Here is a 13,590-nt window from a genome sequence, read left to right as displayed (position 1 = left end):
TTAATAGGCACATTATTATTTAATAATTATACTCATTACCTATTTCCTCACTAGGTACATCTATTATAAATGAAAAGTCCTAGTACCAATTATCCAAGCTTTTTCTAACCTCTTGCAAAGATCCAGGCACTGGAACAATCCATTCTATTTTAAGTAAGGTTATCCTGGCTTTCTCTTTGGCTTCTTCATTCTTGTGTGGCCCTCTAAGATACCAATATTATCCTCCTAAGGGTATGGTTTTTCCTGTGGTCATGTATGGATGTGAGAGTTGGACTGTGAAGAAGGCTGAGTGCTGAAGAATTGATGCTTTCGAAGTGTGGTGCTGGAGAAGACTTTTGAGAGTCCCTTGGACTGCAAAGAGATCCAACCAGTCCATTCCGAAGGAGATCAGCCCTGGGGATTTCTTTGGAAGGAATGATGCTAAAGCTGAAACTCCAGTACTTTGGCACCTGATGTGAAGAGCTGACTCACTGGAGAAGACTCTGATGCTGGGAGGGATTGAAGGCAGGAGGAGAAGGGGATGACAGAGGATGAAATGGCTGGATGGCATCACGGACTCGATGGACATGAGTCTGAGTGAACTCCAGGAGTTGGTGATGGACAGGGAGGCCTGGCGTGCTGCGATTCATGGGGTCGCAAAGAGTTGGACACGACTGAGTGACTGAACTGAAATGAACCTCTGACATGCCAATTTCCTTCAACAGAGATAAGGGTTTGTTGGGACCATGATGAGCTTGGCTCTGTAGCCATTTGCATATGTTTGCTCAGATAATTCTTAAAATGATGGCTGTTGCATAGAAGTTTGGTTCCTTTCAGATAGCTCTGGCATCATCGAAAGAATTAGATAATGGGTCTGGAAAATGGAGATGAAACCCAGGTTTGGAAGATCATGAAGTAAATCAAAATGTGACACGTCTCTTCTTTAAGGAAGGCTCTCAGAACAGCCATGATGGAGGGAACAGGCCAGGCTGGAAAGAGGGCAAGGAGAGTCAGAAACTAACATAAGGAAGCTGATCAGGGAATGTTTAGCTGTTAAAAGGGGTCTCCCTCGTGGCTCAACGGTAAAGAATCTGCTTGTAGTGGAGGAGACTCAGGTTTGATTCCTGGGTCAGGAAGATCCCCTGGAGAAGGGAATGGCAACCCACTCCAGTATCCTTGTCTGGAGAATCCTATGGACAGAGGAGCCTGGAAGTAACAGCCCACAGGGTCGAAAAGAGTTGGACACAACTGAAACAACTTAGTACGAATCCACAGGTTGAGGCAATTAACATGTACTATCTGATAAATAGTTTAAAATAGCTTCTAGATACAGTTCAGCCAGGGCACGAGAATTAGTCTTTTTACAGTTCAGTAATGAGTCCATTTAACTTACTTTTCTAACTTACATCTTAGATGTTTACTTTGAATCTTATACTCGCTGTTATAGGTAAAAACTGGAGTTCAAAAGCACATAGTAGAATTTTAGTTTTGTGGACACCAGCAGTGTACAGGCAGCTATCTCTGGAATTACACAGTCTGGTTCCCACCAGAGTTCCACCTAGACAAGTTACTCAATTTCCTAAACTGAGATAACAGTATGAACTATAGGGCTCTTGGGAGGATTATTACAAAACTGCTCGAGGGCGTGATGTGCAGTTACCTTGTCTACTTTTCTTATCTCTAATTCTCTCTGAACCCACTCCAATCAGTCTCTTAACCACAGTACTCCAAAGAAACTGCTTTCATCAAGGTCACCAACAACCTATACTTTGCCAACTCCAGTGGATAATTCTCAGAACACATCTAACTCCACATCTCAGCTGAATTTAATGCAGCTGACCATTTCCTCCTCATTGAAACCTTTTCTTCGCTTGGCTTTCAAGATATCACCATGTGCAGTGACATTAACAGGCACATTATTATTAATAATTACACATCTCATTATCCACTTCCTCACTGGGAACAACTGTTATGAAAGGTCCTATTCTCCCCCCTCACCAGCCCCTCCCTCTCAGTCACCTCTGCTGGCTTGTTCAGTCTCTTCCCACCATTCCGAGAGGGGCACCAGGGCACCCGGTGCTCAGCCCTCCCACCTCTTCTCGACCTACTCATTCCCCTACCAGATACCATCTAGTCACACAGCTAGATGAGACCATCCATATAATTCTACTATATAATTTTGGGAGATTCATATACCCAAATGCTTACCTGACATTTTCACCTAGATATCTTACACGCCTCTCATATCCAAAACTGAATTCTTGATTTTCTTCCCACAAACTTGCTTCTCCTGCAGTCCTTTCCATATCAGTAAATGGCACCACTGTTCACGCAGTTGCTCAGGCCAAAGACTCTAAAATTATCCTCGATTCATCTTATTCTCTCACAATCTGCATCTGATCTACCAGCAAACACTATTGGTGATGCATTTAAAAACATATCCGTGATCTTACTACGTCTCCCCTCACCCACTGCTAACACCCTGGTCCAACCTACTGTCTCTCTCGCTGCTGCTGCTGCTGCTGCTGCTTCCATTCCTGACCCTTAGGTGACACTATGCACACCTATTCCATCAAAACAGCCAGTTAAACCATTCCCCTGCCTGCACCCCTTTCACAGCTTCCCAATGCACGAAGAACGGAAGCAAGGTCTTCCTCACAACCTCCAGAGCCCCTGTGTGATCTGGCCACTGGCTGCCCATCTTGGGACCACCCTTTCCCGTGCTGCGGCCCTGCTGCCCCTCTCACTTTTCTTCAGCATTCCAAGCATGCTCCAGCCCGGGGCTCTTTGTGCTCACTGTTTCCTCAGCCTAGATATCCACGCAGCTACGCTCTCACTTCAGTCGGGTCTCAGAGAGCCCTTCCAAACCACCCTATCTGGAACAGCGCTGCTCCAGTTCCTGCCACTTTTTATGTATTTATTCTGTTTTAGGTTTCTTCATAGTTTTAATCTTTACCTGATATTATATCATATTTGTTAGTTTAGTATCTATCTCCCTACTTGAATAGAAACTCTGAGAGCAAGACATTTACCTGTTTTGTCCACTGCTATATTCCTAGAACCCAGAACAGTACCTAGTATACAGTAGGTACTCAAAAAATGTTACACGTTTCCATTATTTTCATTGGATAATGAGCAAGGAGATTGCTTTTTTCAGAATCCATGTGTGAGAAAAGCCCAAACACTGGGTCGATACATCCTAAACGGACACCAGAGTTTAGCTGGTGACACAGGCCAAAGTGAAGAGAAGTTCAGAAGAAACAATCAGCCCCGATAAACAGAAGCACTTCCACATCTAACAGTGACACTAAATACTACAAAAGGCAAGAAACTCCATCAGTACATGCACCGAAGCTATCTGTTTGAGGCACATTTACAGAAACATCAGAACCCAAAGAAAAGAGGCAAACACCCACCTTATCAGCCATCACAGAGGCAAAAAGGAAACGTCCCCCAAGACCAAATGAGTATATTTTCACACCAATGGTTTTGAAGCTTTTCCCCAAGTCTGAAGTTCTTCGTAATTCCAGCGCCCCAAGGTCAGCTTCTTAAACAAGACAAAATGTTAATTAAAATTTCACTTACTGGTGAGCCTCTAGTTCAAAACAATTGTTTTAGAACTACTCTTAGTTTTATAGCAACAGAATTTTCAATGCTATGCATGTTAATCAGAGAACAATATAAAATGATATAGGAATTGACACAGGAAATTCACACTTTGGTTTTACCTTTATATATGTGAAGTTTTATATTGGACAGGAAGGAGAATTAATTTCAGTACAGTGTTGCATTAAAACACCACAGCATCCTGCTTTACTTTCTTCATGACACAGTTTGAAATTATCTTATTGTATTTTAAGTTGTATCATTTGAATTTTGATTTTATGGCTGATCATCCAACATGTCTACATGAATTTAAGCTCCATGAGAGCAGGCCTCGGGTGTTTTGTTCTCACCATCCTGAGAAGAGTGTTAACATACCACTGCAGGTGTTCGAATGAATGAATACATGAAATGAATCTGTTGAACGAATAAATGGAAGATTATGCTTTCAGCTTTGCACCACTGACTGGAAAGCCAGTGGCTTCCACCAACACAAACACAGCCCATGCTCTTTGGCAGAAATGACTATGCATTTCATTTTGTTATTGGTTGTAGCCTAATATTTACTTTATGTACACTGCTAAAATTGAGGATACTGTCTCTGTGTATAGCCTGCATTATTTATTTGATCAAGGCACAGCATAGTACTTGGTTGTTCGTGCTTCCAAGATTTTAAAAATCACTAACAGCTAGTTATCTTTAGCTATTAAAATTATGAGAGAATGGAAGGATCTTTGATGCTTCTACCTATTACAGCTCAGAATATTCTACCATGAATGGACACCAGGACACTTTTCTGGGACTAAAATATACTTACTGCAGGAGCCATTCACATAGGTGGTAAAGAAGATGATGTTTTCTGATCCCCTACAATGAGGCAAAGACAGGGAAAAGACACGGTTCAAGACTGCTAACAGACTGCGTTAACCTTAGTCACTCAGCTCCAGGCAGGTCTAATAAGCGTCACCCATGGGTACTAGCCAAAAACAGCCTTCTCGGATGCTGTACACATGATTCTTCCACAGCATCATATCTAGGCGACCCCAGTCTGCTCCCAGGCATTCTCCACACTCCACTACTTCTTTATGTGAACTCTTCCAGCCAGTCAAACTGGTCTCCTTACACTCTCCAAGCCTGCCTCCTGCATTGGTTCAGACTGTTTCCTTCCTAAAATGTTTTTCTCTTACGTGACTAAATCTTACCCTCACAATATTTAAGCTCCAGGTTAAAAGCTAGCTCTTCCATGAAGTTTCCTGTCACTCTAACTTGAAGACTTCTTTGCTGCAAACTTCTAGAGTGGTGGTTCTCAACCAGGGCCGACTTTGCTCCCCAGGGGACATTCTTGGCTGTCACCAGTGGGGCAGGGGAGATGTTACAACTCTTACGTGGGGAGAGACCAAGGATGCTGCTAAATATCCTGCACAGGCTTGTCCCCCACAACAAAGAACTATCCAGTCCAAACGCCATTAGTGCTTGGGTTGAGGAATGCTGCTCGAGAGCCCGTGCAGCTCTGTGTCAGCCACCTGGCCATTCCTTTGTCTCCTGTTTGGCTATTCTAATTGCATACTGTGTGCCTTGCCTCTCCTACTACACCACTGAATTCTTCACAGCAGGTTCTAAGTTTTGTTGTTTTCCCTTAGAACCTAGTTCACTGCTTTGCATGAACTAAATCATTTAGTTCTTTCATCTGAAGTAGACAACTAGGTCAGATGTTGAATTATTTCAACTCTAACTTGGAAAGGGAGTTCCAAGGAATTAGATTCAGACCTTGATAGGACTTATAGATTAGCACCAGCAAAAGGTGCTGGGTATCAGATATAGAGAATAATCTAGGGGTTTCCACTGGGGAGAGGCGAGAAAGGGGTGGGAGATTAAGAGGTGGAGACTACTATGTATAAAATAAATAAGCTACAAGGATACATTGTACAGCAGAGAACAAAGCCAATGTTTTATAAGTATAAATGGAGTATAACCTATAAAATTTGTGAATCACTATGTTATACACCTAAAATGATTATAATATTATAAATCAACTGTACCTCAATAAAACAAAAAAGGTGCTGGGTCTGAGCACGTTCTTTCAGAGCTTTAGACTGTAAATTTCTAGCAACCAAAGATCTAAAGGGTGAGTAGACAGTTAGCAGCAGCCCAGACCTCATATTTAGACACTATTCAATGAAGCAAGGTAACAAGAGTAAAGATTCTTGCATAAGATACAAAACAAAATACCATTTTAAAATAACTCTTTAGTTTTAAAGATGAGTTTTCTGTTGTTTCCTTTAGCTTTATTGAGGTATAACTGACAAAACTGTAAGACATCTAAAGTGTACATTGTGGTGATCTGATATATGGATGCAAAGATGAGTTTTAATGATTAAAATTATTATAGTCTTATCTGAACACACACTACATATTTTAGGTCTATCAGGAGCAAAATAATTTGTTAACTTCGTTACTTTAAAAATTCCTTCCTGATGAGATCATATAAGATATAAAGACAATTAATTAAAATACATAAAACGAAAGCAGACACGCGATGTGTACCACAGTAGTGCTATAAAAACCTCATTTAATTAGCATTTCCTAAGAAAGGATGCTTGCTTAAGCATCATTTTTTAAATGTTTTGGTTAATTTCAATGGACATATTTGGCAATGTCTATATCACACATTTTCCTACCTCCCTAAGCAGAGAACAATAAACACCAAACTCTTCCTTGGGATTATGGATCAATGTCATGAACACCAACTGTATGAAACTGTAATGCAGTGTTCCCATTAGAAGTTACTGAAGCTTCTATGTTCTCCTGAAAGTGAAAGTGAAGTCGCTCAGTCATGTCCGACTCTTTGCGACCCCAAGGACTGTAGCCTACCAGGCTCCTCCGTCCATGGGATTTTCCAGGCAAGAGTACTGGAGTGGGTTGCCATTTCCTTCTCCAGGGGATCTTCCCAGCCCAGGGATCGAACCCGGGTCTCCCGCATTGTAAGCAGATGCTTTACCGTCTGAGCTCCTGACATAGCACTAAATCCCTCCATCCTGTCTGCTTCTCTGTCTTGTTCTCTGTCTCTGCATGTTCTTAGAGCTCTTCCTGCCTCCGTGTGGCTCCCAGGCAGCAGACTCTCAGGCTGGTCTGTGCTTGCTGTTTACACTCACATACCCCACTTCTGGCAGCAACCTGCTATCAACTGGGAAACTAGATCAATGAACTTGCTGAAATTAGTCAAAGTGAAAGAAGAAAGAGGCTCTAAACAAGAATCTGAGCCTAATCAGGATTTGGAGGTATGACGGCTCTTAATTCTTGCTCAACCATTCCCCAAACTCCCCAAATAAATCTCCTTTCATAGAAGGAACAAGCTAAATCCCAGAAAAGTCAAGCCACTGACTAGCAGCTGATCCAGGTTAGAACAAAGGTGACCTGACTCCCGAGTAAGAGCCTCCTCCACTGTATCCTCTGTAAGCAGATGGGGTGCGCAATCAAGAGGAGTGAATGAGTTGCGGTGCATGGATAGCGTGACTCTGGCAGCCAGGAAGCTTTCTGAGCTTTCTTCCTGATTCCTCACTACATTCCACCTAACTGGCATGGATCTCTAGATGAGGGAGCATAAATGTGCATGCAGAGAAGCATGTAAGTCCCTCAATCAAAGCTGTATTTTATGCTATCGCAATTGATGTCACCGTTTACACAGAATAAACCTTTTGCAGGCAGTACCTACTTGGTGACGTGCCTTGTTTTATATTTTAACATTTAGTGAGACAAGTCTTCTTTCCCAGCAGAATGAGAAGTTTCTCCAGGCCAAGGTCTATGCTGCACCCCTCTCTCACATCCCTTATGGCACCCTGAAGAGCACCTGGCACATATTAAGCGCTCAACACTGATTTGTGCGACTTCTGGCGGCATCGTCAGGGAAAGTTTAGGGCTCTGCACAGATGGACTCTTCTGTTACTCACCATTTGGCCAAACAGACTGCTTTGTGGATTTCTTCCCATTTTCCCCCAAAATTCTTGGACACCCACAGGCCATTCTGAAAGATTATAAATGACTTATCAAAATTCCAGCTTTATCATGTGCAGCTGCTTGTATGACCTTTTAATAATTCATATCCAATCATTCAGGGCAGTAAAAACACACACTGAAATTCCAGCCAAGCTGCCTGAGCTCACAGACACACACAGTTTATAGGGCCCCCTCTAGGGTCTTGGAACAAGTTCAGAATAACAAATGCTTATGAAGTGCCTACTATGTGCCAGGTATACCAGATGCTGCGCTGGGGATACAAAGATGAATAAGACATACTCCCTGCTCTCAAGGAGCTTACAGTTTAACAAGGGTACACAAAAGAAAGTTCAATACACACGGTAAGTTTTATGGAAACATGGTCTCTGGGGTAACAGCAGGGAGAGACAAAGCATTAGAGCTGACTTGTGAAGAAGACAGCCAAACGGAGTCTTAAATGATGAGCAGTGTAACCGAAAGAAGGCAAATGGGAGATGAGATGTCAATGCACGAAGAGATTAGTACAAGCAGAGACAGAGAGGTGGTGGAACATCTCAGTGTGTGCAAGGAGCTGAAGCCTTCAGACACAGATGGAGGAACATTTCAAGGGGAAGAGAGGAGCCAGTGCTGGGGAGGGGTGGCAGCTCGTGCAGAGGAATCTGGTCCTTATTTTATATGGGATACTGGCAGGAGGGGAATGACACAACCAGTTTTACTTTTTTTAAGAGGAATACTTGGGTGACAGTGGGAAAGATGGATTTCAGAGGGTTCAAACTATTAATAGAAGCAGGGAAAGCAGTGACTAATTGCTGCATTGAGTTAGTGAAGCCTGAAGCCACAGCTGTGAGGAAAAGGCTCAGAAATAATATAGACTCTAGATTCAGTAGAACTGGACACTTTCTGTAGGGCAGGATGGAGTGCGTGTGTGTGTGTGTGTGTGTGTGTGTGTGTGTGTGTGAAAGTTGAACACTCCGGGATTCTTGGTGAGGGGAAAGCAGTGTTGTGGAATCTTTAGCCAGCATAAGGATGAAGGGAAGAACAATATGGCTGAGAAAGGTTAAGTTTGAAGGACCTGTGGGACATCTAGCTAGAGATACCCAGCAGACAGCAAGGAAGGCATCTGCAGCCCCAGGAAGAAGCCAGGAGCAGAGGTAGGCATTTGAGAATCTGACACATCACAGTGGTAGCAAAATGGTAAAGAGTGGGAGAGTAAAATGAGCATTTACTCAGAGCAACATGAGCAATAGGGATTTCAGGGGAGGTTGAAAGGAGTTTAAAAAAGAGACTAAGAAGCAATGGTTAGAAGGTAGGAAAGAACGAACCCAAGGGACTGCCACAGAAGCCAAGCAAGTAGAATTCCCTAAAGGAGGTCAATACTTTCAAGTGCAGCAGAGACTTCATAACATAAAAACAGACAATTTCAGTGACATTGGCAATAGGAGTCTAGTGAGCCCAGAGCCCCTGGAGGTGGGACTGAAATGTCCTGGAGCAGCTCAAATGAAACGGTAATGATTTAGGCAGAAATAACTTCAGCGGTCCTCCACTCTCACCCATCATTCTTCTTTAACTCTTCCTCCTCTAGTAACATTCACCTCCCAGCATTCCTAATTAACCTAATCCACTTAGAAATAGGGAACGGTCTGATATCACCTATTTACACTTTAGTACAAAATGGTCCATCTTTCCACCCTGATTATTTGTACTTCAAACTCACCCTTAATGGGAAGAAATTTCAGGTCTAAAGGCAGATTGTGCCTGCCTCTCCCTAGGATAGCTGTTTTAATAAACTTAAGGTACTCGGTAAGGGTGATGGGGTTTTCAAAGGCAGATCAATGGTTCTGTCCATTCCAACAGGGGTCTCTTTGTTCCCTTGAAGGGCCTTCAGCTCAAGCTGCTGCTGCTAAGTCGCTTCAATCGTGTCCGACTCAAGCTGCTGAAGGCCAATTCCCAGGAATTGTTGCTTTCAGATGTGATGCCTATCTGGTAGGCTAGTTTTCCTCCTCTGGCTGAGTTTAACTCTGACCTTCCTTGAGCCTCTCAGCCTGACCTCAGCTGAAAGTTCTGCCCCCAGAAGGCCCAGAACCCTAGACCTCTCTTCCAAGTGTCCTTCTCATCCTCCCTATGCCATCCTGTTGCTCAGCCCAACTTGTCTGTATTTGATAACCCTATTTCCATTCCCAGAATGGTCATCACAGCAGTGGCTCTCAGACTTTAGTGCGCAGGCTCATCTGGCGAGCTTGTTAAAAACACTAGCCACCTCACTGACACACTATATCCAGATCAGGGCCAAGCAATCTGCATCTTAAACCAGCTCCCAGGGATTTCTATCTGATCCTGCAGGTCAGCAAACCACACTCTAAGCAATACGATGAGAGAGAGCCATATAAACACAGAATGTAATTATGACTACTATCATAGTCTGGCAACTCAGCCACTCTGGGCCCTTAACATCTATGATAAAACAGACTGGTCCTCCAGGAATGGTAAAGTTGAGCTGCTCCTCAGGAAACTTTCAGAACAAAGGTGGGAGGGCCACCCGTGGTTTCTGGGAAGAGTACAGGAATGGGGTAGGGGTTGCAGGGAATTAGGACTCTGGATATTAATACATGGGCATCAAAGACAGACATCAGCAGGTTTTTATACTAAGGACTGAACAAGGAAAAATTATAAAGGTGTAGTTTGGCCATAGGAAAGAAACAATAACAATCTTAAAAGTTTAACAATTTATGTCTGTCTCTTGCAGATCACGAATGATTAAACTGTTTCCTAGTTCATTACTCTTAACAGTAAGTATCTGTTCACTTTTTAAAAAATTGTAATGATAACTAGACATACACCTATCTGGTATAGACAGCATATGAAAATTGTGTCCTTTACCATATAGGAAAACACACACACACAAAAACCCAAAACCCACACTTCATACCATAAGAAGTCACTAGAAGACAGTCCAACATAAAAAGCATCACCTGCATGGTCCTCTTAAGACAGTGTATTTTGAGACTATAAAAACACAAAAGGCAAGACAAGTTCTTCAGCTAGACTTACTTCAGTGCTGAGAGCTAAAAGATAATCAGAATTTTGCGGGCTATACATCATCTGAGTCAGAGGATGAAAAGGGAGATTGGTCTGGACAAAGTTCTTTGCAAAATCTGATGATCTGAAGATTCTTCCTCCATGACTTCCTCCAGATACCTCTGCTGTTAAAATCACCTGGTCAGGGAGAAGGAAGTTCAGAACCAGGGTATAATACTACAAAATTACACGAAGTTCCTCCACCATTTTCACCAGACATTTGTTCAAAAATTTTAGTTCCAAAAGTAAGAAGAGTTATAAAAACAGATTAGCTGACACACTCTCTTCCTGAAGTGTTAGTCTTACGAAAAAACTACTGTCCTGAGCCAGTGCACTGTATCTATGAAGATAAGCTTGATCAGTCTGAGATCAGCCAGTTTTCCCAAAGACTAGAAGGTTGTCTTTAGATGTATACCTTGTAATGCTAAACAACCACCACATAATTATGAAGAGTTTTGGTGCATCTTAGACAAGGTCCAAAAAAAGAACTTGTACGCAAAATGCCATTCTTTTGTAATGAGTATTAAATTGTCTCATTCTATTATATTGTAAATATTGTACCAGTAAACTAAATAGATTGCTGTGTACCACTAGACCACTCACGTATCAACATCTGACAGCCCTGCCTACGGTATTAACGCAGTTTTGTACACGTATGAACAGTCTTACCTTCCCGGAGTTCTCAGGACCAATAGCCATGCCAAATTCAGTCCGAATGAATGTGTTATTGATGAGATTTGTGATATCCTTAAAGTTCTTTCCATAGTCCTCACTGAGAGGGGAAAAAAAGGACAAATTCAGAATGCAGAGGTCATGGGCACTGATGGGTTTGTACCAAGCTTCCCTCACCCTCCTGATTCTACCCCTACCCGCAGTGGTGGGCCTAATTAGTGGAACGAAGTTCCAATCCCTCATGGGTGACAGGGTCAGGAATGAGGAAAGGACCCAAACTGAGCCAGTGAGAAAAAACTGGGAGAACTGGAGTCTATTAGGAAACACACTTAAGACAACCACTTAATGAAACGGTCTGTCTTCCTTAAGGATCTGTGGTTCTTAACCAAGGTATTTTTGCCCCATGCCCCCACCCCACCAAGCAAACATTTGGTAAAGTCTGGAGACATTGTTCATTATCACAACTCAGGGTTGGGTGCTACTGGCACTGTACTGGCATCGTAGTAGGTAGAAGCCAGGGGTGCTGCTAAACATTCTACAATACATGGGACAGTCTCCCAAAAAAGAGAGGGCCACAAGCATCTGGCATCGAATGGTGCATCTGGCCCCAAATGTCAATGGCATCAACGTTGAGAAACTCCCATATTGTAGCATGTGAATACAAAACAAAACAAAACAAAAAAATGCAACAGGCATTCTGATACAGTGAGAGCCCAACTTGAAGTAGAAGCCAACGTAAGTGGCCAGCACTGCTGAAATAGCTCTGGGAGTCCAGAGAGGTGGCCTGTGACCCTGCACTGAATCGACCCATCCTTCCTCTGTATTTAGTTATGAGCCATGAATTCCCCTATTATTTTTTTAAAAATATTTTTTGATGTGGACCATTTTTAAAGTCATTATTGAATTTGTTACAATATGCTTCTGTTTTTTATTTTGGTTTTTCAGTCCTGAGGCATGTCGGATCTTAGTTCCCCTGCTGCTGCTGCTAAGTCGCTTCAGTCGTGTCCGACTCTGTGCGACCCCACTCCGTCCCTGGGACTCTCCAGGCAAGAACACTGGAGTGGGTTGCCATTTCCCTCTCCAATGCATGAAAAGTGAAAAGTGAAAGTGAAGTCACTCAGTCGTGTCCGACCCTCAGCGACCCCATAGACTGCAGCCCATCAGGCTCCTCTGTCCATGGGATTTTCCAGGCAAGAGTACTGGAGTGGGATGCCATAAACCACACCCCCAGCATTGGAAGGTGAAGTCTAAACCACTGGACCGCCAGGGAAGTCCCAATTCCCTTATTACTTAAGCTATTATATTAAAACTTTGAGTTGGGCTCTCTGCTAAATGTAGTCAAAGGCCTTCTAACTAATTTATCAATGCATTGTATTGTACTCATGATAAAGCTTGTAAGTTAAGTAGCAGGATCTTGAGAACCTCCTCCCCTAAAGTTACCATCCTTAGGCACAAATCTCTTAATGCATGCAGCACCCAGCTAAAGAAGACAGATAAACTTAATCTCAACTCCTAGGCTGTTTAAAGCTTTACCCAAAAGTTCATTTCAACAATACCTTTGAGAAGTATTAAAGTCAATTTTTAGATTTCAAAACGTAAGAGAAAAAAAAGTCAGGAGTATTTAATACTATGCGTAGCTCTAACATGATATATAATGCTAGATCTTAATATTAATTAAATTTCAGTATCCATAAGTGATGACCACAGTGCACTGCAAGTCAGTTGCCCATGATAAATGCAACGTACAGTGGTCTTCACTGATAGAATATATGACTTGAGAGGTGGTACAGTTTTGCTATCAGCCTCAGCAGGAAAAGAATCGCAGAACCACAGACCACGAGAGAGGCAAGGAACTGAAGAGAACATCTTGTCCAACTCCCTTATTTCACAGAGGAGGAGGTTCATGGGGAAGCAATTCATCAAAAGTCAACCAGTCAATTAAGGGCAAAACTGAAACTACAATCTAATTCTTTTAACGCTCAGCCCCAAACTTGAGACAACTTTTAATTATGTGTAAGGAATTCTTCCTTTGCAACCAGTGGTCCTGCTCTTTCTTGCCAGGGCTTGTGGCCTGTCAGGAAAGGTCCGCTCAGAGGAAACTGGAGAGAGACAGGAGGGAAGTATCTCTGAGTGAACGTACTATGCTAACGCAAACTGCATGGGACTTTCCATCTCTTAGAACACACACAGAGAAAACTATATAAAATAGGGATTAGAAACACCCAACAGATTCCTGTTACCCTTCCTTTGACTTCTGAGTACAAGAAA

The 13,590-nt window shown here is 42.7% G+C and overlaps 1 protein-coding gene across 1 annotated transcript in view; it reads right to left on the bottom strand.

Moving 5' to 3' along the window:
* The window catches only part of SORT1 (sortilin 1), a 63,363-nt gene that overhangs the window by 18,918 nt on the left and 30,855 nt on the right, over positions 1-13,590 (bottom strand). The window contains exons 4-8 of the mRNA XM_068964414.1: positions 11,320-11,422; positions 10,624-10,788; positions 7,530-7,603; positions 4,400-4,449; positions 3,396-3,526 (exon numbers count right to left, since the gene is read on the bottom strand). Of these exons, the coding sequence (XP_068820515.1) occupies positions 3,396-3,526; positions 4,400-4,449; positions 7,530-7,603; positions 10,624-10,788; positions 11,320-11,422 (523 nt within the window). The remainder of the gene's footprint in view (positions 1-3,395; positions 3,527-4,399; positions 4,450-7,529; positions 7,604-10,623; positions 10,789-11,319; positions 11,423-13,590) is intronic.

This window comes from Capricornis sumatraensis, chromosome 2 (genome assembly GCF_032405125.1).
Source record: "Capricornis sumatraensis isolate serow.1 chromosome 2, serow.2, whole genome shotgun sequence".
Lineage (NCBI taxonomy): Eukaryota > Metazoa > Chordata > Mammalia > Artiodactyla > Bovidae > Capricornis > Capricornis sumatraensis.
Note: the sequence above shows the minus strand (reverse complement) of the source record. Positions and strands in the feature narration are given on the sequence as shown.